The 27025-nt window shown below is 44.0% G+C and overlaps 1 protein-coding gene across 1 annotated transcript in view; it reads left to right on the forward strand.

Annotated features, from left to right (window-relative positions):
* ncanb (neurocan b) overlaps positions 1-27025 on the forward strand; it is a 251579-nt gene that overhangs the window by 77166 nt on the left and 147388 nt on the right. The window contains exon 5 of the mRNA XM_079505412.1: positions 19353-19435. Coding sequence (XP_079361538.1) covers positions 19363-19435 — 73 coding nt within the window. The 5' untranslated portion in view covers positions 19353-19362. The remainder of the gene's footprint in view (positions 1-19352; positions 19436-27025) is intronic.

Raw genomic sequence — 27025 nt, forward strand, 5'->3', positions numbered from 1 at the left:
CTGCCAGTAAACTGCCGGTAAACTGCTGGTAACTGCCAGTAAACTGCTGGTAACTGCCAGTAAATTGCTGGTAACTGCCAGTAAACTGCCGGTAAACTGCTGGTAACTGCCAGTAAACTGCTGGTAACTGCCAGTAAACTGCTGGTAACTGCCAGTAAATTGCTGGTAACTGCCAGTAAACTGCCAGTAAACTGCTGGTAACTGCCAGTAAACTGCCGGTAACAGCTGCGGTGCTGCCGGGAGAAGGGGCAACATCTGCCGGGGAAACTGGGGGGATTATGACACTCGACTGCCGCTCGCTTCTGCGGCAGTGCGTTGGTCCGACATGCATGTATTAATAAGGCATTGTGCTTGCGGTTAGGGTTAGGTTTAGGGTTTGGGGTAGAGTGTCGGACTGATGCCGCCGAGAAACACTATCGCCTGCCGCGGGTGTTCCGTGGCTGACGCCGCTGCCGGAAAATGCACTCGCTCTCTCTCCTATTTTGCTACTTTCCGCATATTTCACAACTTCCCAAGTTCCCCGCAAATTCACCGCATAAAATCACATAATATACCTGCATATTTCATCTCAAAATCAAGGATTTTAAGCCGCATAATCAAGGATTTCTGCCCGCATTTTTCTGGAGGGTCTATCATACATGGAGTAGTACATCGAGGCTGGTCTATGACATCAGTATATGACCCAGCCGACACACACACACACACACACACACACACACACACACACACACACACACACACACACACACACACACACACACACACACACACACACACAATCCCTCTCTCTCTATGTAATGACAGTTAGTTTTCTGCAGAGCCATGCTGTTGAAAACAGAAGTGTAATATGATTTGTGCCCGGCCGGCACTGCCTGCAAATCACAACCCATGTCTTCAACTCAGGAGTTTATAAAGACATTGGCTGTATCGTAGCTCACTGCTGTATGGTGTGTGTGTGTGTGTGTGTGTGTGTGTGTGTGTGTGTGTGTGTGTGTGTGTGTGTGTGTGTGTGTGTGTGTGTGTGTGTGTGTGTGTGTGTGTGTGTGTGTGTGTGTGTGTGTGTGTGTGTGTGTGTGTGTGTGTGTGTGTGTGTGTGTGTGTGTGTGTGTGTGTGAGTGACCTGGTGCATGGGGTGATTGTATGCGTTCACTGACGTGTTGATGTATTAAAGTGTTTGTTGCCCTGCGCCATAATTCAATGGCCTGCTTGCCTGTAACTTTGATTAAATTAACAGCCTACAGTCAACAGCTTGGCTGTATTCCCTTCCTCCCTGCAGAAAGACTGTGTGTGTGTGTGTGTGTATGTGTATGTGTATGTGTATGTGTATGTGTATGTGTATGTGTGTGTGTGTGTGTGTGTGTGTGTGTGTGTGTGTGGAGAGAGAGGAAATGAGAGGCCAGAGTGTAAGTGAAAGAGAGAGAGAATAGTGGTAGATGGAGGACAGAGCAAGAAGCAGAGATGTCTCAGTGAAATATGGCCCACTCCTCTCTCCCCACACCTTCACTTACTGTATAATGAAGTGATGATACCTCCTTTCCATTGCCCAGTTCCCAGTGATGTGTGCAGGCAGATGTCTCCCCAAACACTCATCAATGCTGCTGATGGCTGGCCAGTTGACCCCAGGAGGACGGACTCTCCGTCTCCACCGCTCCCCTGTTTACTTCATTGGTGGAAAAAGTGCTCGTGTTGTGCTTTACTTAACTAAAACCAAGTACAAATGCCCCGTTTAGTATGGCTGAGCTCAGACCTTTACTGCATTACTGTATGCTTGTTGGATGAATGTTGTGTAGTGTCATGGCCGCCCCAATGCATTTCCAATGGAGGTCACATGGTTTGACACAACATTTGTGTTGTGTGAGGGGGAGGGGGCAGTCGAAACACAGCTGAAAGCCATACAACAGACCATGTGACCTCCATTGGAAATGCATTGGGGCGGCCATGACACTCACAACGCTGTAAAGGTCTGAGTGAGGCCTACGACATCGTATACAAGTAAAGGTCCTATAGAGAATTTGACTTGAGTAAAAACACAAAGTGTTGGCATCAGAATATACCAACAGTACAAAAGTAAAGGTATTCACATTTTTCACATTTGTCAAACTGTTTTGCAAGTAGCAGATCTACTAGCTAGCTCACAACGCATTGCATCACGATGATAATTGTATTGGAGTAACAAGTACAATTTTACCTGTGATGTAGTGGAGTAGAAGTAAAACAATGTGTAAAAGTAAAAGTAGTATAGAGTAAAGTAAAAGTACAACTTTTGATACAACTTAAATTTCTCTTCTAGATAGATCCAGTGATCCTGGACTGCACCAACACAGAGTAATACGGTGGTTGAATGGACAATCATCATTAACACAAAAAAGACAGAAGAGATTATATTTGGTGCACCACTAGAGACACACAGATCCCCCATTACTATTCATGGTGAACAGATTAACCAGGTATGTTCATACAAATACCTAGAGTAGTAGGTATGTTCATACAAATACCTGGAGTAGTAATAGATCATCTCCTGTCATGGAAAGATCAGATTGAATCAGTGTGTAAGAAAACAAAGCAAATAATCTATTTCCTTCGCCGTTTAAGATCCTTTGGTGCTAGTAGACGGATTCTTCTTTTGTTTTTCACTTCTGTTATTATAAGTGTTCTTCAGTACTGTAGTACCACCTGGTATGGATGTTTGTCTCAAAGTCACAAATGCTGCAACAACTAAACATTTGTTCAAAGATTGTTGGACATCCACGTACGTATGATAACAGCATCCTAAGGTTAGCAAGGAATATCACCTCTAATACCAGCCATGTTTTGTATGGAGAGTATAGGTTGCTGCCTTCAGGAAGGCAGCAACCTGTTCCAGCATACAATAAGGTCAGACTGAAGTATTTTGTCCATCAGTCGACTTTGAGGCTTAAGCAGGTTTTTGGCCAGGACTAGACTGAGCTGTAGACATTGCTCTGTGCCCTTATGTCTCTATGTATGTAACTGTATTTTTATTTCTGTTTTTGTGTTATGTCAAATGTGTGTATATGTGTTGCATACAAGGCCACTGGGCCGCAAGACACACACATTGCGAACTGACAATAAAGTACTATATCATATATCATACCTCAAAATGTATTATTATTATTTGTTGTAGTAGTAGTAGTATTATTATTATGTGGGCAAACATCTTGAAAGGTTTTTAGAGGAGAAATGCTCATTTTAAGCATCTTTGGAGGCAGTAGCTAGAGTGTGTTGGTGTGTACAGTATGTGTGTTTGTGGTGAGTATGTGTCATAGTGTGTGTTGGTGTGTACAGTATGTGTGTTTGTGGTGAGTATGTGTCATAGTGTGTGTTGGTGTGTACAGTATGTGTGTTTGTGGTGAGTATGTGTCAAAGTGTGTGTTGGTGTGTACAGTATGTGTGTTTGTGGTGAGTATGTGTCATAGTGTGTTTTGGTGTACTGTACAGTATGTGTGTTTGTGGTGAGTATGTGTCATAGTGTGTGTTGGTGTGTACAGTATGTGTGTTTGTGGTGAGTATGTGTCATAGTGTGTGTTGGTGTGTATAGTATGTGTGTTTGTGGTGAGTATGTGTCAAAGTGTGTTTTGGTGTGTACAGTATGTGTGTTTGTGGTGAGTATGTGTCATAGTGTGTGTTGGTGTGTACAGTATGTGTGTTTGTGGTGAGTATGTGTCATAGTGTGTGTTGGTGTGTACAGTATGTGTGTTTGTGGTGAGTATGTGTCAAAGTGTGTTTTGGTGTACTGTACAGTATGTGTGTTTGTGGTGAGTATGTGTCAAAGTGTGTGTAGCATGTAGCTGACAGTGACAGAAATGACAAAGAGAGTCATTGCTGTAGAGCCACTATGGCTGCCTATACATCTCAGCGCTGTCACGCCCCCTGTAATTACTGTATTGATCAGGCTGTAACGTTGATGGCTAGCCTGGTTAGAGTGGACTCACACACGCACGCACGCACGCACGCACGCACGCACGCACGCACGCACGCACGCACGCACGCATGCACATCTTGGACAGAATTCAGCCTCAGTTACACTATATACGGCCACCTCTAGTGTGTTTTGGAGATCATATTGAAATGATAGTTTCTTATTATAGCACACCATTTTTTCTTACCATGTTTACGGCATGGCTCCTCCATGGTGAGCCATGAGCGGTCTATGTTTGTGTGTCCGTGAATAATCTCGCAAACTACTGGACCGCTCACCGCCAAATGTCTTGTGTACGCTGCCAGTGGTCCAAGGAAGTAAATACCCAGTTATTTGAGAATTCATGATCTCAGATTCCCCGCCCTGCAGTGATCACTCTTGCCCAAATACCACACAGATGTGGTCAACGTAACATCAGTTCATCACATTTAATGAAAACTCTTGAAACATTCATTCTGAAGCGCAGAACAATCCCTCCCCCCCATTTCTCTATCTATTTCTCTCTCACTCACGCACGCACGCACGCGCACGCACGGCACGCACGGCACACGCACACAGGCCATGTCTAATTTTAAACACCTTAAACCCCTGGCATGGCAATTGTGTGAAAGGTGTCGAAAGTATTTCCCCTTCTGTACTTAAGCCACATTTAAATTCCAGGCAGTGACAAGCCCACGGCCAAGGGGACCTTGATGTGCCCAGAACAAGTTTAACATTTTCCATCGTGTGTAAAGTGCTTTTTGCAGCGCGGCAAATAAGAAGGATCTGACGTTTGAAAATTGCCACCCTCCCTGCAGAAAACGCTTTCTGTCACCTCATTTTTCATGAGGATCTCTCTCTCTCTCTCTCTCTCTCTCTCTCTCTCCCTCTCCCTCCCTCTCCCTCTCCCTCTCCCTCTCCCTCTCCCTCTCCCTCTCTCTCTCTCTCTCTCTCTCTCTCTCTCTCTCTCTCTCCCTCTCTCTCTCTCTCTCTCTCTCTCTCTCCCTCTCCCTCTCCCTCTCCCTCTCCCTCTCCCTCTCCCTCTCCCTCTCCCTCTCCTCTCTCTCTCTCTCTCTCTCTCTCTCTCTCTCTCTCTCTCTCTCTCTCCTCTCTCCTCTCTCCTCTCTCCTCTCTCTCTCTCTCTCTCTCTCTGTGCCTCTCCCTTTCGCCACCTCTCTTTTCATTCTCTCTCTTCCTCCCTCCTCATTCTTCTCCCCTCTTCTTATTATGTACAGAGGGAGCCTTTCTTGCTCCTGCGTGTTTAAAAGAAGAATCAGTTGATGTTCTTATACCTCCAGCCAAGTATTTAAAAGGATGTGTTGTGCTGTGACTTGTGGAGCGGTGTTATGACACATATACCTCTGAGCTGTAAGTAATAGGTTTCTATAGTCCCACTCCTGGGCAGCTGTAGAATTCCATTCAGCATTAGAGTCTTCTGCGTTCTCGTGTCTTTAAAATCGGATTCATAATTTGTTGCACATCTACAGGATCAATACAGCAATTGTCAATGAGCAACACCAAAGTATAAATTAAGCTTATTGCATATGGTGGAAGTTAACATAGCAAGTCTGACTTTTGCTTAACACAGCAGTCTCCCTGTGCCACTCTCTCTCTCGATCTGTTTTGCTTGCTCTCTGTTATTTCTGTTCCTCTGGGATTCCTTTGCCACTTTCTCCCGCCTCTCACTCTCTCTCTCTCTTTCTCTCTCTCTCTCTCTGGCCTCACTGAGCACCATGAGCTTTGACTGCAGATTACAAAAACACCTGAGCACATAGTCTCCGTAGACTGTTAGAGCTAAACAAACCGTGCGTGCGTGCGTGCGTGCGTGCGTGCGTGCGTGCGTGCGTGCGTGCACGGAGAGACAGGAAATGAGAGTACTATATGTGTGCTCTCGTGCTGGTACAGAACGTGCAGGCCATGTGAGACACTCCAGTGTAATTGACAGAGCTTTTCAGCTGCATGCCGATAATTCAAGAACAAGCAACGTGTCCTCTTCAGTTTCATTCCCTTCTTTCTTTCATCCCTCCATCTCTCCGTGCTTGCCTGCACAATAGTGTCTTTGCACAGGAGAGGGTTATGCTGACAGACACTCATATAGAGATAGGCTCTAATGAATATGGTGTGTGTGTGTGTGTGTGTGTGTGTGTGTGTGTGTGTGTGTGTGTGTGTGTGTGTGTGTGTGTGTGTGTGTGTGTGTGTGTGTGTGTGTGTGTGTGTGTGTGTGTGTGTGTGTGTGTGTGTGTGTGTGTGTGTGCGTGCATGCACAAATGAGTGTGTGGATGTGCTTGAATGAGTAGTTCACAAGGCAGGTGTGCAATTTAAATTTGCGTGTGTGCGTGCTTTCGTGCTTTCGTGCTTTCGTGCGTGCGTGCGTGCGTGCGTGCATGCGTGCGTGCGTTTACACTCCACACATCTCTATGCATGTCATTCAAGCTTCACTCACCCCTTCATATGCACTCTCTGGTGCATTTGCATTCCCTGATGTGGTGCATTATATATTGCATATTGGCTTTTCATAATATCGCAGACTTCATTAGGATGCAGTGTTGTTGACATGCAAATAGCTCCTCTTTCATAACCTGGCTCTTCGACTCTCAGGCAGCGAAAATAACATTTGCTTTGAGTTGTGTGTTTGTGTATGTGTGCACTGTGCATGCATGCACGTGCGTCTGTGCATGTTTATCCATTCGAGAGAATAGTTTTTGCCGGGTACTATGATTTGCACCTCACCATATGGCAATCTTCAGGTTCAAAGGAGATTTATGCATTTTGGAATTGTGCCATATACCCTTGCACAGGTCTATCAGACATGCATGTCATTATTACATTTGTATACATTCAGGATAGGCCTTGCTAGCAGATCATCAGGGGTGCTTTATGAGTGCTTATTAAGACTTCAAGTCTTTGAGTGGAAATTAAATTAATTGCCAAACCATATACACCCCAGGCTTTTCTACGCACATCTTCCTATCTATCCCCTTCTCCCTTATACTATTTATTGCCACCTTCCTGTCAGGATGGCAATGGTGATCGATGGATCCAGTCAACATTTTTGTCCCAAACGAGATATCTTGACTTCCATAGCTGTATGGCCATGGACGTTATTGCACCTCAAAGTATTAACCCTGCTGATTTTGGTGAGCCTACAGCCTTTACCATCCTTTAGGCCAAAATTATAATTGTTTTCAATGGGAGCCCCTTTATTTACGCTATGCTGTAAATTCCCATAACCTGACGATGTGCTGACCGTCTTTTCTGTGCTCCGTGTTCAAGTCTAGTGTTTCAACTCTGGGTGTTTGAATGAGTGTTTTAGAAGAGCGCCTGATTTTTTTCAAGACAATGTCACTTGGTTCAAACAACTTTGGTCCGGTTGGTTTTAAGGAGCATACTACAATGCTGGACCTTTAGTTTGAGGGTAGTATATTTGGTTTGATACAGCTGTGGTACTGGTACAGCTGGTACACACTGCAAAGGTGGGTCTAATCAAATAGTACAACCCATCACAATAACAATGGCATTTATTGTGTTTTATATCACCATTTTTTTCCCTTTGAATACCCTATCCAATCTACTGTACATGGTCCTCCAAGAGGGACATAATATTGTTTTCCAAGTTAGATTCAAGAATGCCTAGTAGGCATACGGCATCGGCAAAACAGTTTGCGGTGCCTTTGCTTATAATAGGCTACTACTCCCTAAAATTAGGAGGAGGTTTTCATAAACACTAACACTATTTACATGTTGTCATACGTGATCAAAACAGGAAGGAACTGATAAGAGTAAAGCCTGCATGCCATGTCTTTAAATGTGGCATTGATGAGTGGCAGGACTTGCAGGCCTAACCAAAAGTGAGTTGAACTTTTATACATGGCAGAGTTGTGCGCCGTAAAAGGAGTGCACTTTAGTCTTAATTTCTTCTTTCCTCTCCACTGCTGTGTCTCTCTTTCTCTCTCTCTTGTTCTGGACTGTAGTTAAGGGGCTCAGCGACATGGAACTCATCTGAATTGTCTGCCACACAATGTGTTTGTTGTGTCCCAGGTTTTCCCACTTATTGAACATCTAAGGCGTTCCCACAGGTAACCCCTCAGATAGGATGTATAATCTTCACGTTAATTACCCAGCTAGTCCCTCGCTGCTTCCAACGTTTCACAAGGAAAGGATGATGCATTGAAGGCAGGTGCAAACTCACAAAAGGCATAATTTCTTCCTGCAAATGTAAAACACAACGTGAGGGGTGTTTAGCACTGCAGCTTCTAGAAGGAAAACAGTCCTTTTCCACTTGAGGGGAGCCTCGTTTGTCACTCCAAGACACCTTATATACACACAGACATTGATGGGACTGCCTCCCTGCAGAAATGGCATTTGTGCGTGTGTGTGTGTGTGTGTGTGTGTGTGTGTGTGTGTGTGTGTGTGTGTGTGTGTGTGTGTGTGTGTGTGTGTGTGTGTGTGTGTGTGTGTGTGTGTGTGTGTGTGTGTGTGTGTGTGTGTGTGTGTGTGTGTGTGGGAGGGGGGGAGTGGGGGGGGGGGGGGGGGGAGTGACAGGCAGCCTGAGTGATTAATGAGCCTTGTTAATAATGCACCATGGTACGGGACAGGAGACAAAGAGCAAGACACAGAGAGAGAGAGAGAGAGAGAGAGAGAGAGAGAGAGAGAGAGACAGAGAGAGAGAGAGAGAGAGAGAGACAATGACAATGACAATGGGGAAAAAATATAATTTGAAATGTTCACATTTCTCTGCAGGGCAGTGTTTGGGTGAAGGGTGCTGCTAGTGGAGCAACTCTGTGAGGGTCCGGGACACAGTCGGGAAGCAAAATGTGACAGCTTGAAACTGCCTTTCTCCATAATACCTTCTGTCTGTTCTGTGTGTCCTCTGTCTGAATCGCTCTGTCTCTCTGACAGATAATAGGCTCCTTTATGCTCTGGCGTTTTGCAGTGTGGTGTTGTACGCTGAAAGTCGCCGATCTATAAATGTCACAGGTGTAATGCGTTGTGAGCTTGTAGAACAGCTATATATATCTATATATTTTTTTCCCCCAGTTCAACAGAGATGTGCACCACTTCAATACGAGACAGGCAAATCATTTACTCCCAAAGTTCCGTACTGGTCTGTGTCAGTTCTCCATCAGATACAAGGGGGCCCAGCTATGGAACACCTACAGTATACAGCAATCTCATCTAATTCTACTTCATTAAATAATTTCAAACATAAGTTTAGGACCCACTTAATTGACCAGATCACTTAATTATATGTATTTGTATCATCTCTTCTTTTCTCTAATCATGTTGTTGTTCTTGTTTTATATACTGCAATCATGTATTCTGGATATTCTATATTTCTTGTACAATGTGTTTTACATATAGGTAGAGGCCTCGTATAAGCCCCTTGGGCTTTTTTGCCTCAGCCTAGCATTATACCCTTAATTTGTATGCATGTTTTTATACTGTGCTGAATAAATAAATACTAAAAATACTAAATACTAAATCGGCATGAGACACCATTGTATGGTGGTGATTGGTGAATAAATTAAGCATAATTTAAAAGACAACTTTAGTTTTTTTTCCAACCAAGGTTTACTTGTGTGTGTGTGTGTGTGTGTGTGTGTGTGTGTGTGTGTGTGTGTGCGTGTGCGTGTGCGCGTGCACGCTCGCGTGTTTCTGTGTGTCCCCCTCTCTCTTTGTCACTCTCAGTTCTTGGCAAGGGACTGATGCTGTCATTGAGATCACTTCAGTTACTGCGTGGAGTTACTTTGTCAAAAGGCTCCGCAAATGTTCATCTGTAGGGGTTTTGCACGCTGTATAGTGGTAGTGTAGGGGGTTTGCACGCTGTATAGTGGTAGTGTGGGGGTTTTGCACGCTGTATAGTGGTAGTGTGGGGGTTTTGCACGCTGTATAGTGGTAGTGTAGGGGTTTTGCACGCTGTATAGTGGTAGTGTAGGGGTTTTGCACGCTGTATAGTGGTAGTGTAGGGGTTTTGCACGCTGTATAGTGGTAGTGTGGGGGTTTTGCACGCTGTATAGTGGTAGTGTAGGGGTTTTGCACGCTGTATAGTGGTAGTGTAGGGGTTTTGCATGCTGTATATTGGTAGTGTAGGGGTTTTGCATGCTGTATAGTGGTAGTGTAGGGGTTTTGCACGCTGTATAGTGGTAGTGTGGGGGTTTTGCACGCTGTATAGTGGTAGTGTAGGGGTTTTGCACGCTGTATAGTGGTAGTGTAGGGGTTTTGCATGCTGTATAGTGGTAGTGTAGGGGTTTTGCACGCTGTATAGTGGTAGTGTAGGGGTTTTGCATGCTGTATAGTGTTAGTGTAGGGGTTTTGCACGCTGTATAGTGGTAGTGTAGGGGTTTTGCACGCTGTATAGTGGTAGTGTAGGGGTTTTGCATGCTGTATAGTGGTAGTGTAGGGGTTTTGCATGCTGTATAGTGGTAGTGTAGGGGTTTTAAACGCTGTATAGTGGTAGTGTAGGGGTTTTGCACGCTGTATAGTGGTAGTGTAGGGGTTTTGCACGCTGTATAGTGGTAGTGTGGGGGTTTTGCACGCTGTATAGTGGTAGTGTGGGGGTTTTGCACGCTGTATAGTGGTAGTGTAGGGGTTTTGCACGCTGTATAGTGGTAGTGTAGGGGTTTTGCACGCTGTATAGTGGTAGTGTGGGGGTTTTGCACGCTGTATAGTGGTAGTGTAGGGGTTTTGCACGCTGTATAGTGGTAGTGTGGGGGTTTTGCACGCTGTATAGTGGTAGTGTAGGGGTTTTGCACGCTGTATAGTGGTAGTGTAGGGGTTTTGCATGCTGTATAGTGGTAGTGTAGGGGTTTTGCACGCTGTATAGTGGTAGTGTAGGGGTTTTGCACGCTGTATAGTGTTAGTGTAGGGGTTTTGCACGCTGTATAGTGGTAGTGTAGGGGTTTTGCACGCTGTATAGTGGTAGTGTAGGGGTTTTGCATGCTGTATAGTGGTAGTGTAGGGGTTTTGCACGCTGTATAGTGGTAGTGTAGGGGTTTTGCACGCTGTATAGTGGTAGTGTAGGGGTTTTGCACGCTGTATAGTGGTAGTGTAGGGGTTTTAAACGCTGTATAGTGGTAGTGTAGGGGTTTTGCACGCTGTATAGTGGTAGTGTAGGGGTTTTGCACGCTGTATAGTGGTAGTGTAGGGGTTTTAAAACGCTGTATAGTGGTAGTGTAGGGGTTTTGCACGCTGTATAGTGGTAGTGTAGGGGTTTGCACGCTGTATAGTGGTAGTGTAGGGGTTTTGCATGCTGTATAGTGGTAGTGTAGGGGTTTTGCACGCTGTATAGTGGTAGTGTAGGGGTTTTGCACGCTGTATAGTGGTAGTGTAGGGGTTTTGCACGCTGTATAGTGGTAGTGTAGGGGTTTTAAACGCTGTATAGTGGTAGTGTAGGGGTTTTGCACGCTATATAGTGGTAGTGTAGGGGTTTTGCACGCTGTATAGTGGTAGTGTAGGGGTTTTGCATGCTGTATAGTGGTAGTGTAGGGGTTTTGCACGCTGTATAGTGGTAGTGTAGGGGTTTGCACGCTGTATAGTGGTAGTGTAGGGGTTTTAAACGCTGTATAGTGGTAGTGTAGGGGTTTGCACGCTGTATAGTGGTAGTGTAGGGGTTTTGCACGCTGTATAGTGGTAGTGTAGGGGTTTTGCACGCTGTATAGTGGTAGTGGGGCAGCAAAGTGACTTCTGAATTATGTATGAATCTCTGTTCTGTTCATCCTGCAGCTATAGTGTTTAATTAAGTAGGCATGTGGTGCCCTGCAGAGCTTTATGATTCAATGAAGGTTTTGAGAGGACACAATCAATAGATTACTCTCGAGCAGGAGGATGTGGTAGGCCTATAGCTGCTGTGGATGGCAACTCCCCTTTTTGGTCAGGTGACAACCTGACCTAACATCTACTTATTGGTCAGGTGACAACCTAGCCTTGGAAACCCAGACGTTTTTATTTCCAGGGAGAAAAAAAAAGTCTGGGGCCGAGTCCACTTCCATACGCGCAAACGTCGATCACTCTCTGCTGATTTCTGATCGTCTGCACCTTTGTTAAATTGACGCACACACACACACACACACACACACTCCTCTCTCTCTCTGTCGCTCTAATTAATTATATAGACAAAAGGTATCCTTCCTCCAAGTAGTACTGCTTGTCAGGGTGTAAATTGCAGACTTGAAAAGAAAAGAGTCCAAGGCACTCCGTCTTTGGTGAAGAATTAAATAATTTATTTTATGATGAGCAAGGCAAATAAATAATAGGACCTACGCGTTTCGACCAAAAGGTCTTCGTCAGGGTCTATCTCTATCTTGAGATAGAGATTTTTGAGTCCATTCTGTCCATAACTGGTCTGTGTACACACTACACAGAGACCAGCCGATCTCCAGGCTGATGTGTGGAATTCGGGGGGAAATCTTATAATTAACATGCCCAAAAGTTGGACGCCAGGTTGAAAGTGGGTAACGGATAGTCCTGGGCCTTTTGAATAGGGACAGGAAGATGAGCAGGAGGACACATGACTGATTAAAGACCTAGTAAAATAAGTTTTTCACACTTTTAGACCATATCCGTGGTCATCATATGGGCTGCCAAAACAATGGGAAAATATCAACCTATCAAAAGTCCATAAAAAGCCAATTTTAATTACTTCCTTTGAACGAAATCGTGATGCGTAATGAAGCTTCATTTCATTCACCTGTTTGATTCCCATAGCTGGACGTTCATCCAAACACAGCTGTTGTTGATTACAGAACTACTCCGTTTTAATCTAATTCAAGATGACATCCAGACAGTACTCGTTTTAAAATGAATCAGCACTAGAGCGGTGCCCGTGGGGCAAGGCCTACTTGGAATGATGCAAGTTGGAAATGGATGCCCCACCCAGTTATTATGTCTGTGTCCATTTTGCACATATATGGAGTTCTTTATCAGGCATGCCCAAATCTGGAGTCTATGCAGATGTCAGAACATCATTGTGATGTCATAACAGTCCAGCTCCAGTCGCCTATTAGTTTGCATTGCACAGTGCGCTCAGTGCGCTATTTCCGAACACGCCTTATGTCTGTGTCCCTTTTATGCCCATATATGAAGTTCTTTGTTCAGGCATGTCCAAATATGGAGTCTATGTAGATGTCAGAATGATGTCAGAACAGGTTCTGGACAACCGTGGGTCCGACCGACTCAACACCAGGCACTGCACTCCCTGTGGGGGGGTGGAACGTGTGTGTGTCGAATTTGAAGTCGGTGGGGCGAACGGTTCTCGAGTTACGTGCATTACACACACACACACACACACACACACACACACACACACACACACACACACACACACACACACACACACACACACACAGAGAGACTTGGTGCATATAGATATTAGATATAGACTAGAGCAGTGCCCGTAGGGTGATCAGGTGTGATCAATTGGCTAATAAAGGGCGAGGTCGCGCATCATTGTGGTGGTGTGAACTGTGAACACGTGTGTCAAATGCATGCCCCACCCTGGCCTAGCCTGGCTAATAAGCCAGACTCAAATCACACTGTTGTGTGGTATTTGAGTCTGGAGATGCTGTGTATGGATCTTGTTTCCCGGGGGGCGGGTTCAAACATTTTGGTCAGAGCTACTGTCAGTCAAAGGTCTCAAGCATTGAACGTCACTGTACCAAAGCCCGCCCATATTGCATACCGTGTCCCGATTGGCCACACCAGTTCTCTGGTGTAGGAAATGGGCGTACAATTGAGCCTCTCCAGACCGTAATCCGCCGGCAGGCAATTTTTTTTTTGCCAACGGCTGATTCGGTCTGGCTTATTAGCCAGGCTAACCCTGGCCACCCAGTTATTACTTGCGCAAGCAGAGCACGCAAGTAAGGTGGTTTATCCGGCGCTTTGATGCGTATGCCGTGGTACATATACTGATTTCGAGAGTGACGTAATGAAGATATGTACCAATGCCGGGGTATAACTGGCTCTAGATGGTGACTCTGTGTCCCTTTATTCCTATATGGAGTTCTGTGTCAGGCATGCCCAAATGGAGTGTTGTGATGTCAAAACAGGCCAGCTCCATATATGGACCATGGGCAGGGGGCCTGTCCAGAGCCCGGGCAGAGGCCTTTTCGGCGGTTCTGGACAACCGTGGGTTCCAACCAACTCGACACCAGGCACTGTAGGCCTACTCCCTGTGGGGTGGAGAACGTGTGTGTCGAATTTTAAGTCGGTGGGGCGAATGGTTCTTGAGTTACGTAGATTACACACCTACTTAAATGTCTGCAGGGTTTCCAAGGCTACAGATCTACAGACATACAGAGACATGGTGCATTTATAGATATATAGATGCTAAAATATGAAAACATTATAGGTTAGAAATAAGCCACATACTGTAGCAGCAAATTGGTAGAGCTGGCCGACTGTCTGACTTGTACAGTAAGTAAACAAACTCCATGTGTCGCGCATGTAGCAGAGCTATACCGTCCCATCGCCTGAAGGGATGCAACGCTCTGATTGGTTCAGAAACTTTTAGCCTTCCGTTTCAGGCTCAAACTTCTAAATAAAATGACCGAAACAGTCTATCTTTAAACAGAGGTCAGAGGTTGTGCTTCAGAAAGGTGAATGTTGGGAAGGACGGGCAGACACAAAATAAGAAAGAAAATGTTAAAGGGCCACTTCACCCCTTTTGCAACCAGAGCTTATTTTAATGATGTTTAGGACACAAGAAACACTTTCCTGGGGTTGTTATGTGTGTCATGCAAATGGTGGTCTCACTTCTTTCCTGGACTTCAAAGTCACACCTTTATGCAGCCTACCCCTCTCCACAAGGAGTGGAAGTGCACTAAAGCAGTAGGCCTATGGACATTCAGCAATCCAGTCAAACCCTAGTCAAACGCACAGACTTCATTATTTTTCTGGCCATAGGGTGCAAATTGAGTGACTGAGGTTTCTTCCAGCGGTGAAATGCCCCTTTAAGAACAGCAGAGGGAGGGCAAATGGGAAGATTGGCAGAAATGAGGGAGCGGGTAATGATGAAGAAAATGATTGAATAGAGATAGAAGAAAGATCACTGAATAAAACACTGACCTTTTGAGCGCACACATGAATAGCAGCATGGTTAGTGAAGATGTAGAGAGAAAGAGAAAGGGTGGAAGGAAGATGTGCTATGGAAAGAATTTATCAGAGAAGTGTGGGATGCATACTGTACGTTGGTTAGTCATTAGTCAGACAAACCCGCGTTACGGGTTAAAAATCACCCATGCTGCGGGTTAAAAATCACCCGTGGCTCCCGACATGCATGGAGGGTTAAAATTAATCCGTGCTGCGTTTCTCAGTAGAATTCCCACAGCAAGATGTCATGTTCCTGGTACAGTAAAACTCTGGCTGTCATATTGGCCGTCTTCAACGTTTTTCAGATGAAAAGAGATGAAGCAGGGACCCTCGCTACATATTCATGTACAGATTCATGTTAAATGTGTTTTCGTACATTTAACCACTTGAAACCCTCAATACTTTGTAAACTTGACCTATGGCTCTGTATTGGTCGGCTCTTTCCACTAGGGTTCATGTGATTAATGGAAAAATATAAATAAAGTCCCTATCACACAAAGATTTGGGCGGCCCCCTGCAGTATATCTGAGGACCCCCTAGGGCGTCCCGGACCCCCTGTTGTCTTCAACAGGGGGTCGGGGTCCCCCCCCTGTTGAAGACGCCTGATATACACAAACACATTCATTGGTGCAGGTTTGGTGTAGAGGCCCGCTGGGAGTCTGGCCTTTTTAGAGCTTGGTACCAACCAACCATGATGCAATTATAATTCTGTCAGCTTGAGAAATTGTAATGAAATCATACGACATTGATAATGTTATGTACTGTAATGGAAGAGTGCATAATAACACAAGAATACTTTTACAGGGCTGCATATCCTTACGGACAGATTGACTAATGTGTTGTGCACCGAAATTAGCAGATCTACAAGCTCACAACATGCAAGTTGCATTAAATCAGGCTTCACGTTACACTGTATAGGTGCCTGCTTTAAGCTTATATACCTATTTTATCCTTAGATACTGGATGGCTCGACTGTTTTGCTTTGTTGCCCTTGTTTGTCTGATTTGTGCCATTAAAATGCATTTTATGAGAGTGCATTTTATGAGCCATGGCAGAGGCATTTATGCACAGCCTAAAGACATTCCACTACATTAGAAAGTTGATTGTCCATCAGCTACACTATAAATAAAAAATGGCTGTTCCTTCAGGGTAGTTCTTAGTTGTGAATTGCAGAGCCTGTTTCATTGTAGAAATGTCTTTTTTGCACAGGTGTTACATCCATCATTCTACAATTTCTACCCCAAAGTCAAAGTATTGATATTTTATGACACCAGTTTTATGGCTCTTCTGCTGCAGATTAAAGTCCCCAAATCTGCGGATCTCCTCTTTGATGTATTCATCAAGGGATTCGCCCAGCGGTGCAGCTTAAACAAGTGTTATGTTGGGAAAAGAGTGTACGACTTTATAGGAACACCAAAATGTTCCATGTTTGACTTTCTCTGTTGGATCTTTGAACATGGTTCTAAGAGTATCCGCCATAGTAGAATAATATAATATATAATCACTTAGATACTGAAACTGAAAAGTAAACCTAAATTGAATGTACTACTCTTCGGGAGTAGGAAGATGTATAGGGAAAAGATAACATCACTCAGAATATACTGACTGAGTCATGGTGTGAAATGTATCAAAATCAGTATGTAAATTTACCTCAGAATCTGCAATGTTCAAATACATTTCCATATAAATAGTGGACTATTGTATAGTATATGTAAATTCTCAGTCGAAAAGCACAACCAGGTGAAAGAAAGACATAATGACTAGAAAAGTGTGCACCTCGGAGCACAGGTCTCCAACGCAAGCATATTTACGTGAGCGCGGTCCCGTGAATTTGTTGCGCGCGTGCTCGTTTCGTGCACACGCCCGTGACTCACCAGGCTCTTTTTGAGCAGACCTGGAGCAGACCTGTCGTTGATCCAGACAACGCCTGCGTTTCTCGCTCCCCGTTTGCAAGGTCCTTTAAGCTGCGTTCAGGTTCAGACTTGGATGGTTAGAGCAGCTCGATTACATACAATGTCAATACAAAGACGAGAAGTTGCGCGCTTGCCGCGAACGGGCGGGGTGCGACCTGATGCAGCACAAACGGGACGAACCGAGGCGAATATTTAAATTCAAGGTAACGCACCTTTAGTGAACCCTGAAGTGAAATGGGATCCAAACAATCTGAGTCATCTTGATCACGTGACCCCAGAGATAATGTGTACAGATTTCTGTGAAATTTGGACAAAATCTGTATACGGTAGGAGCAGAAAATTACAGAAATTTTAATCAGGCAAAAACGAGGCTATAATTTGCATCATGATCCATGGAAAGCCAAAGATTTGGCCTCCAGGGAGTGTGCATGCACAGTTTTACGGTTTTACCCATTGCTGGCTGTCTGAATACCCCCCTCAAAAAAATACAAAAAGGTAATTAAAATTCTGAAATAACATTGCTTATAGTGCGCTTTAACAACCTTTAATACGTTCCCTATGTTGTTTCTCCCATACCAGGAATGATATCACACAACAAAGGGTTAAAGTTTGAATTATTCTTTATTGTTTATGTTGCAGAGAATTATATTTGTTTAATTGATATATATTGTTTGATTGTTGATTTCTGATTGTATCGACTCCAGTGTATCAACTGTGGATTTATGTAGGGAGCATACATACCACTGTGGATTTGTGTAAAGTGGTAAATTGAGTACTCTAATTATTATTATGTGGGTAATTCTCTGAGTAATATGTGACACTAAAATGTGTATATGAATTGTAATGTCTCTGGACATTGGGGAATTAACTGGTTAATTGAGGATTCCGTTCAGGTTTGGTACGGTCCAGTGGGAGGGGCTTAGCCTATTTAAGAAGGGAGACCTGGTGAAATGAACGGGCAGCCTCAGAACGGATCGTTCACGGAAGTGACCGGGTCGGTTTCGTTCACCAAAAATAACTAGTTCATTTGATTAGTTCGTTCATGACCGACACAACAATACTCTAGGAATCTGTCTGGCGAATTTTCAGTGTTTTTCCACTTTTGCTGTTTGACTATGGTTTTCAAATGGTGCCTTTCGGCAAATACTATACCTACACTAGGTCAGAGTGTGACAGACTGTTTATGTCCTTGCCTGTGCATTTAAATTGAGACGGAATCAGGCAGACCAGCACAGACAGCGGTACAGTACAGTATAAGTGACACCAGCTATCTGTGTCCTGTATCTCCATCAGTCAGTCCCTGCCTTCATATCTCTCTCCTTCCTTCCCCTCTAAATGCCCGTACTGCCAGGTACATCTCTATAGCTTCCATATCAATTATTTACACACAGGGTTTCTCAGGTCCTGGCCTACTGTATCTGAGACACGCACACGTGTGGAATTGACAGCTGTATGTGTCCAACAAGAATGCATAAATAAGTACATTCTCGATATTTCTCCCTCCGTAGCCTGGTTGCTGTTCCAACCCAGACATGGAGACATGGGCATAATCAAACCGCAAGTGTTACAGTTAAGGCAGGCTGGCTCCAACATTTTCTCAACCCTCGAAACACTGAAACACGCTTCCTCAAAGTCTTATTTTCATGCACTATATCATGTCAGGAAGGTTGTGTATCAGTGTTAAATTTGATTCGGGATACTTTGAGAAGGGAAAACATTGAAAAACTATAACTTCATTCAAGCACACCATAAAGAGGTTTGCGTTCACCTCATCTTTCTCTCCAACAGACATTTAATTTGACAGAATCCACACGGGTCTTGATATCTTTCTGCCGTGCAGTGTACCCAGCATGCCAGTAACAACATCTGCCATGGGAAACCACGCATCCATCATATCGTCCTTGAGTTTTACCTTTTTTTTCTTCTTTTTTTTGGTATTTGTACATATCTTCTCCTTATGGTAATCAGCACATGTCGGTTGCCAAAATAATCACTTGTTTTTCTGCACACAGCTGTCTTAGTATTCCACATTGCTTTCACTTTGTGAATCTTTTTAGTTCAAACATTTGTAATTATTTGATTGAATGGGTAGACAGATATTGGAAAGTTTCTGTTGCAGTGTTTTTCAAAGCTGGCTGACTTTTGGCAAGCTCCACAAGTGTGTTTTTATTTTTATTTTGTATCTTTCTTCACCTTAAGCCTTGAATATTATCATACCTCTTATCTAATCATGAACTACCTAAAAATCCTGGAAATCTGAATGTAACAATTAACTAGGTTTACGTAAACGAAATATGTGTTTTAATCATTCCACTAATTACTCTTAGTACAACTTCATTTGCACAGATGGTAGCGCTCCAGCTGTGTTCAATTATGAAACACTATAGGACAACGACATAACGCATTCTCTGTCTCTTCTTCTCCCTCTCTGTATCCAGGTGCCGCAGAATGGCGGGTGTGTTGTGTGTGTGGGGACTGCAGGCTCTGCTGGCCTTACCCGTTCTTCTGACCATGAGCTCTGGTGAGTGTCCCTCTCACTACTAACCCCATACGTACGCCATACGTTGTTGACCATATTCTGGTGAGTGTCCCTCTCACTACTAAGCCCATACATTGTTGACCATGAGCTGGTGAGTCTCCCTCTCACTGAAGCCCCATACATACGGTAACTGTACGTTGTTGAGCAGAGTCCGTCAGGGCTCTATATACACCACTGTTTCCCAAACAAATGTATTTTTTTATGGGTCACGACTTGAGGAAAAATCCCCATTTTCTTTTCCTCTCTCTGAAGTGAGGGGCGCTCTGCCGCTCTTACCATTGTACATCATCATGACGTAAAATAGACAGCGTCTATTTGATCAGACACTATGATGTAAAATTCTCCAATCTGTGATTGTGATCTGTTCCCTTTTGCTGACTACGCAGCTCTTCTAGTCTCTCACCTGTAGAAATCAGACACAACTACTTACTAATGATGGAGAGACAATAAGTTGTCTCTCCATCTTGGGAAAACGGAGTTGATACTCTTTGGGTCAAATGCTAAAGAGGTATTCTGGTGGTTTCAGAGTAGTACTACAGTACTCTAAAGTTACAGCTAATATAAGAAAGAAGGTACTTTCAGTACTGCACTTTAGATAATAAACTATGGTATGGTTCTAAAAATAATATAAAATGTCAACCAAAAAGTACAGAATATCCACATTGACGAGTGCTCTGAAAATGTTGCCAGTGGCACTCATTCTACAGTATGTCATTTTAATTACGCCTGGCTCTGCACATCCTGGTACAATAGCATCCCTAGGATAAAAAAGAAAATCCATCCCAGAACTCATCTCCTCCCTATACTCATTTCAGTATCGTAGCCTCGGCTGGTTCAGAGTTAGCCCAGGAAGCATTCCTTTTCGGGTTTATGATCCGGTCGGGAGCAGATAATTTACATCATGTTGTAGTCATTAATTTGTAGTCATCAGGCAGGAATCCACAAGCCGGAATCAGAAGTACCCTAAATAACTCCCGCGATCATAATTGTAGGACCTACCCAATAAAATCCTTGATGCGGCGTAGTTTTGCAGATTTTTACAATATAAATGTGAGTGTACTTTCCAGAGACTATTTAGCGTTTGTATCCGTTGTTATCCCACAGGGAAATTCTATTTTATTGGGTAGGCCCTAAAATTATGATCGTGGGCAATTGTTTTGGGTAGTTCTTATTCCGCTTGTGGTTTCGTGTCTGATGAATACAAATCAGTGACTACAACATGACGTAAAGGACCATCCGCTCCAGGCGATTTAGTAACCAGGCTTTCCTCCGAGGTGTAAAGCCTGGTGACGCAAGGTTAGTTCAGAGTGGGGGAGAGAGTTTCACTTACAACAATGTTGTATGGTTCACAGAATTGTAAACATTGTGGTTCCCAATTTATGCAAATTTCCAGGGTTAGTGACATTCATAGCTGTGGAGTAACTATATGAACGTCAGGTAGCTCCACAGAACATCTATTTTCTTTTTACTAAAGAGCTGGATAGATAGGGAGAGCCTTAGTCTATTATTGAAAAACAGGACTCTATTGGAATATAGAGCTATTAATAGCACTTATACTCTCAGAGTTACACATTTTGGAGGCCACCTCCACTCTGCCTGTGTTTTGGGGAAAGTCATGTATGTATTTGGAGGATGCAGTCAGATTAGAACCACCAATGAGATCTACAAGTTGGACACCACCACCATGGTCTCATGGTCTTTAATTAACACCATGGGACCCCATCACCCGCTTTATTACGTCACTCTGTCACCATTGTCGGGACAAAGATGTTGTATTTGGAGACTTGCGGGGTCGAAACATGTGGAGTCGAAACATGGCGACTACAAGCACATAGGTAGGCCTATGTTTGACACAGAGACCAGCCGCTGGCTGAGAACACCTAATCCACGGATTTATCCATTGGCCTTTACCTACAATATGGACCTGTACATATTTAATAATGGCTTCCCTGAAAATCAGAGGTTACATTTTCTCTTCAAATTCAATTCCAGGACATTCTCTTGGGACAGGATTAAGCCCAAGGGGAAGGGCCCGCTGTGTGCAATGTCTTGGATGTGTTGTTGCATGGTTGGAGATCGTATTATCCTCTTTGGAGGATAGCGAACTGAGGATGAGGGGGTACGTGGAAAAGATTCTTCCCCCCAAGGGGCACCTGTGCGCCAAAAACGTTTGGGAACAACACATCATTCTAGTTTGATACAGACTTGTACTCAGGCCCAGACTGGACAGGCAATTCTGGCAGATGCCAGAAGGGCTGGGCAGTCATGGGGTCGGGGCTGAGCCAAAAGAAAAAGTAATAAAAAAGATATAGTAGGATCTTTTGGCCGTCTTTATAGGCCGTCTTTGGGCCGGTGAAGACCACAAATGCCAGGGCCGTCCTGTTCCGTTTACCGTCCTGCTCCCGTCCACTAAAATGACTTCTGGTTTGCCGTCTACCGCTTGCCTGATCCCATGTGATTGCAGCATTATAATTAAAAGGACAAATGGCCTTATAGAGTGTTAAAGTCCTACCACCAAGTAATTACCATCATCATTTTTCAACACTAGTGCGCGCTCTGCTTGTGCACTAGTAGGCCATTTACTCGACAGAGTGCAGTTCTAGTTATTATTATTATTAGATATTTTGCAATGGCAGATTTGTCTGCTTTCCAGGCTAGTGTTTTTTTCCAGCATTGTACTGTTGGAGGCTGTCTAGACTCGAGTTCAGTGAGTCTGTCTGAGACTCTGGGGCTACTCTCAGAAACCACTGGACCGATCAGCACCACATTTCTTTTACATGCTACCAGTAGGTCAAGGAAGTACCTCATTACTTTTCACATTAGGTTTTACATTATTTGTAACCCCCCCAAAGATTTATTGTGTGTAAAAATGTTTGCCGTGAAAGAATATAATCCGGTATTTGCACACATTTTCACGATTTTTCAAAACTAGCAGATCTACGTACAGTACAAGCTACAAGACGTTTTAATTCTAGAGGTGGGCGGTAAAAACGTGCACGCATTGCAGAACCAATGACAAGAACGGAGAGGGCGGTCCTTAACCTGGGCGGACGCATTCAGTCATTCCTAAAAAATCACACCCGTGTGAAGTGAGTGGTGCAACTCCATGTGGGGGTCCCCGGGGGGTCCCCGGAAGTTCCAGACCACAGGATGCTCAGGGTGCCGGCCCGGTTCCGGCGAGCCGCCCTGCACCGAAACGGTAGAGAAATTACAGTTACCACGTGGGGGTCCCCGGGGGGTCCCCGGGGGGTCCCCGGAACATCCAGACCCGAGGAACGTGCACAGGGGGGCGGGCCGATTCCGGCGAGCTGCCCTGCACCGAAACGGTAGAGAAATGACAGAGTTACCATGTGGGGGTCCCCGGCACATCCAGACCCCCAGGAACGCACCCAGGGGGGGCGGGCCGGTTCTGGCCCAGAGTTTAAAAACGACGGAAAAACGCAGCTAAAATTCAGAAAAACGCATCCAGTGTGCAACCACCTTTGCCGTGTGGGGGTCCCCAGGGGGTACCTCTACTGTACTGTTCTGTACTGTCACTGTACTGTACTCTCACACTCGAAATCATCATATATACTGTGTGTGTGTGTGTGTGTGTGTGTGTGTGTGTGTGTGTGTGTGTGTGTGTGTGTGTGTGTGTGTGTGTGTGTGTGTAAGATGTTTTAAGTTTTCATCAATGGTAAATCACATTGGTTCAGTCATGTTTTAGCGAGGGGCGAGACTTTGGTGCGGGCCGGGTTACCCACTCCACGAGTATGATGTAAATAATAGCTGTCAAGTGAATATGGCCAATACTTTCTGCCCATTCTACACTTATCTTATCTACATTATCTGCTGTAATTCCCCCTTCTGGTGTATATGTGCCATGGATGTTTGAGGAATGGAGGTTTAGTGAGAGCAGGGATGCGGCCATCAAGCCAGCAAGTGGTAATTTGCTATCACAGATGTGTTGTTAAAGTAGACCCAGATCACCTCTAGAATACCAGTACATTCTGGTTTCTTGGCAGTACTTATGTATACTGCCCAATAGAGAGAAACACTCAAATAAAACCTATATACATTCTCAGTGTGAGCATGAGTGATACATAATATATACAGTATATAATTGATCCCAGGGCTCAATCAATAATGTCATCCCACCGTCATTACTGAACTCTGTCTGCTCCCTGTGTGGTTAATGAGAAAAACCACAACAACACTGGTCTGATATGTAAACATAATGCTTAACCCATTCTGGGCGGGAACCCCTTTTGGTGTTAGCATTATGTTATGCTTTAGCTATTGAAAAATAGCAGATCTACAAGCTCATAGCGCGCCACCGAGTGGCGCGCTACGAGCTTGTAGGTCTGCTATTTTTGAAAAATCGAAGAACAACTGACATAGAAACATAGCTTTTTCAGAAAACTGTCAGGATGTAGAAGACATTTTTGGGTTAATGGACTCACTCTCTCACACAAGGGCAAATACATGCATAAGATCTTAGGTTACGTACTGTATGCAACCCCTGTTTTATGAATCACTATGATTGCCCATGGGGCGCCGGACTTCTCGGGCACAGCGTATAAGACAGGAGTGATGTACTGTAAGTCGAGGATACATGAAAGAAATGCTAGCTCCGCCGCTGTGTGTGCTCTCTGCTCTGCTTCGGTTACTGTTTCCAAAAGCCAATCATCAATGTAGTTCGCAATGCGAATGTCTTGTCGTGTCAGCGATGAAATCGCAGGCTCTGTGCATTTGACACATACACAAGGACTGAGCGCTAGCCTGAAGACGTGCAACGAGATCGGGATGGATGATACTGGCACCCGGGACACAAACTGCAAATAGCTCTCTAGTGCAAAGCACCGAAAGGCCCGCGCTGCAGGCTTTCCACTTGTCTATACTGTCAGATGATGGGCAGAGGGGATCCCGAGCTGTACTGGGAGGTTCTCTGGCTCCCTCTGTCCGTCCTGAGTTCATTGTGAATTTGATTATAATAAAACACACACTGACACTGTGTGTTCTGTCTGTCTGTCTGTGTCTGTCTGTGTCTGTGTTTGTGTCTGTGTCTGTGTCTGTGTCTGTGTCTGTCTGTCTGTCTGTCTGTCTGTCTGTCTGTCTATCTATCTTCCGCCCCCATGCACTTTCTTTCAGTGTCTTGCTCTATCCCCTCTTAGTCAGTTAATCAATGAATCAGTTTGATTTTAGTAGTCCCAGTAAACTCTAGTATATAATCCTGAAATTCTTTCAGTAGCCAGTAGCTGAAATCAAAATGAGAATGTTTAGTTCTCAACATCACCAACCTGAAAAGGCTCATCTATACATGTTTGTATGAAGCAAATGTAAATGTAGTAGTTTAGTTTAGTAGTATCTTTAGTAGTTTATTGTACTTGTTTTACAGTATCTCCTCATAATTATACCAACACCACATTTAAGGAGAGGCATCCTGAGACTTTTAAAGTACTGTATGAGACCTCGGTCCACACGTGTATAGATATTTTTCTATACAGATATAATTCCACATCTCTTTCTGTCCACTGACTTATTTTTTATTATCTCCATATGCATAACACATGCAACTAGAAAAAGTGCCCTTCTGGGCACAGGTCTCCACCAGGAGGATAGGAGTGTGTGTGATGTTTGGCAAAATGTTTAGGAGTAATGTTTTTTTGTTTGTTTGTTTCTTGCAACAATTTTCTTCATTTTGTTGAGGAAATGCAGAGCCAGATCACTCATAGCATCTCTGAGGATAGAATTCTGGATGAGCAGGACATGTGCAGCATTTTGTACAAAACGGGCTATTCCTGAAAACTTTGGAAGGCAATCTTAGCTAATCAGTGTAGAATCTGTGAAATCCAACAGGCTCGTCTTGATCACATGACTACAGAGATTATGTGTACCGATTTGTGTGAGATTTGGATGAAATCTGTGCGACTAACATAAACAATGTGTTTTGCAGAAATCGGCCTCATGGTGGCGCTATAACCGGCATATGTGGAGGGATGCAGGGAAAATGTTTTTCCATGGCCTCTAGGGAGTGTGCATACATAAGTTGTCGATGCAGTTATAGGTAAAAACAGGAATTGGCCTGTTATAGCGCCACCATGAGGCTGATTTGGGAAGAAAATAGTGGCATGTCGTCCTCGGTCTAGTGGAAATGTTTGTGTATAATTTCATGGAAATTGGACACTGTGTTTGTGATTTGTGGCATTTTGTTCGAAACGGACCAATCATGTGAGCTTTGGAAGCCAATCTTAGCCAATCAGGATGGAAGATGGGAAATTCTGCAGATCTGTGTTGATCACATGGCTATGGAGATAGTGTATACCGAATTGTGTGATGTATGGATCAAATGTGTACGAGTTATCTACAGAAATGTGTTTTGCGTAAATCGGCCTCATGGTGGCGCTATAACAGGCCGTTGAGGATTATTTGGGGCAGAGCTTCGTCGTTGGCATCCAGGGAGTGTGTGTGCACAGTTTGGCATGGATCGGGCCAACGGTGCCGGAGATTAGCTGATAACGGACGGACGGAAGGAAGGACGGACGGACGGACACACACACGGAGTGCAAAACATACTCTCTCCCCATGCCTTCGGCCTGGTGGAGACAATACTGCAGAACTAATGTACAAACGCATGCAAATAAGCAATTCAATCTTTGAATTTGGCGTGAGTGACTTTAAAACAGAATTAGAATCACAGAAAAACAAGCTATGGTGAACCAGAAAGTAATATGTGACATACATGTGTGGACGGACAACAGTATATACCCATATACTATTGTTATTATGTTACTGTTGTTTCAGACCCATGCTCTTTAAACAAAGAAACATTGGCATGGACAAATTGAGTTGTGACATCACCATTTAGCAAACCATCCATTATTATTTATTTTTTTATAACTTTATTTATAGGATTTTCAATTTTGGTAGACAAACAACCCCACATATACCCCACCCTCCCCGGTTCCATCACAAAAGAAGACAACAACAACAACAAAAGCAACAATAATAAAACCATAAACCACGATAATAAAAAAAACAAAAAAAAACACAGATAATAAAGGATATAAATAATAAATGAATAAAATAAGAAATAATAAAATAAATACAATACAAATTGCCTTTTACTAGATTAAAGGCGTAGTGAAACGGAAATGGTGGACATTTTATTTTGAAGTTTCAGACGGTCTCAACTTGAAACACCGCTATGAAGTTTCTGAACCAATCAGAGCGTCGCATCCCTTCAGGGGATGGGACGGTAGCTAGGGACGGTAGCTATGCTACGCAGGACAGCGTGTGGATGTTTGTTTACAAATCAGATAGTCGTCCAGCTTTACCAGTTTACTCTTATGTGGCTTATTTCTACACTATAATGTTTTCAGATACATTTTTTAGCGTGATGATTAAGTTAAAACCGAGTAATACACTCTCTGGATGTTATCTTGAATGGGAATAAAAACGGAAGATATCTGTAATCAGTAGCAGCTGTGCAGCCTGTGCTGGACGGATGCGGAGATATGGGGAATTAAACGGGTGAGCTTCATTTTTATTGGCTTTTATCGCTGTTGGCCTCGACACGTCATCACGCAGCAC

This window comes from Electrona antarctica (genome assembly GCF_951216825.1).
Source record: "Electrona antarctica genome assembly, chromosome: 7".
Taxonomy (NCBI): domain Eukaryota; kingdom Metazoa; phylum Chordata; class Actinopteri; order Myctophiformes; family Myctophidae; genus Electrona; species Electrona antarctica.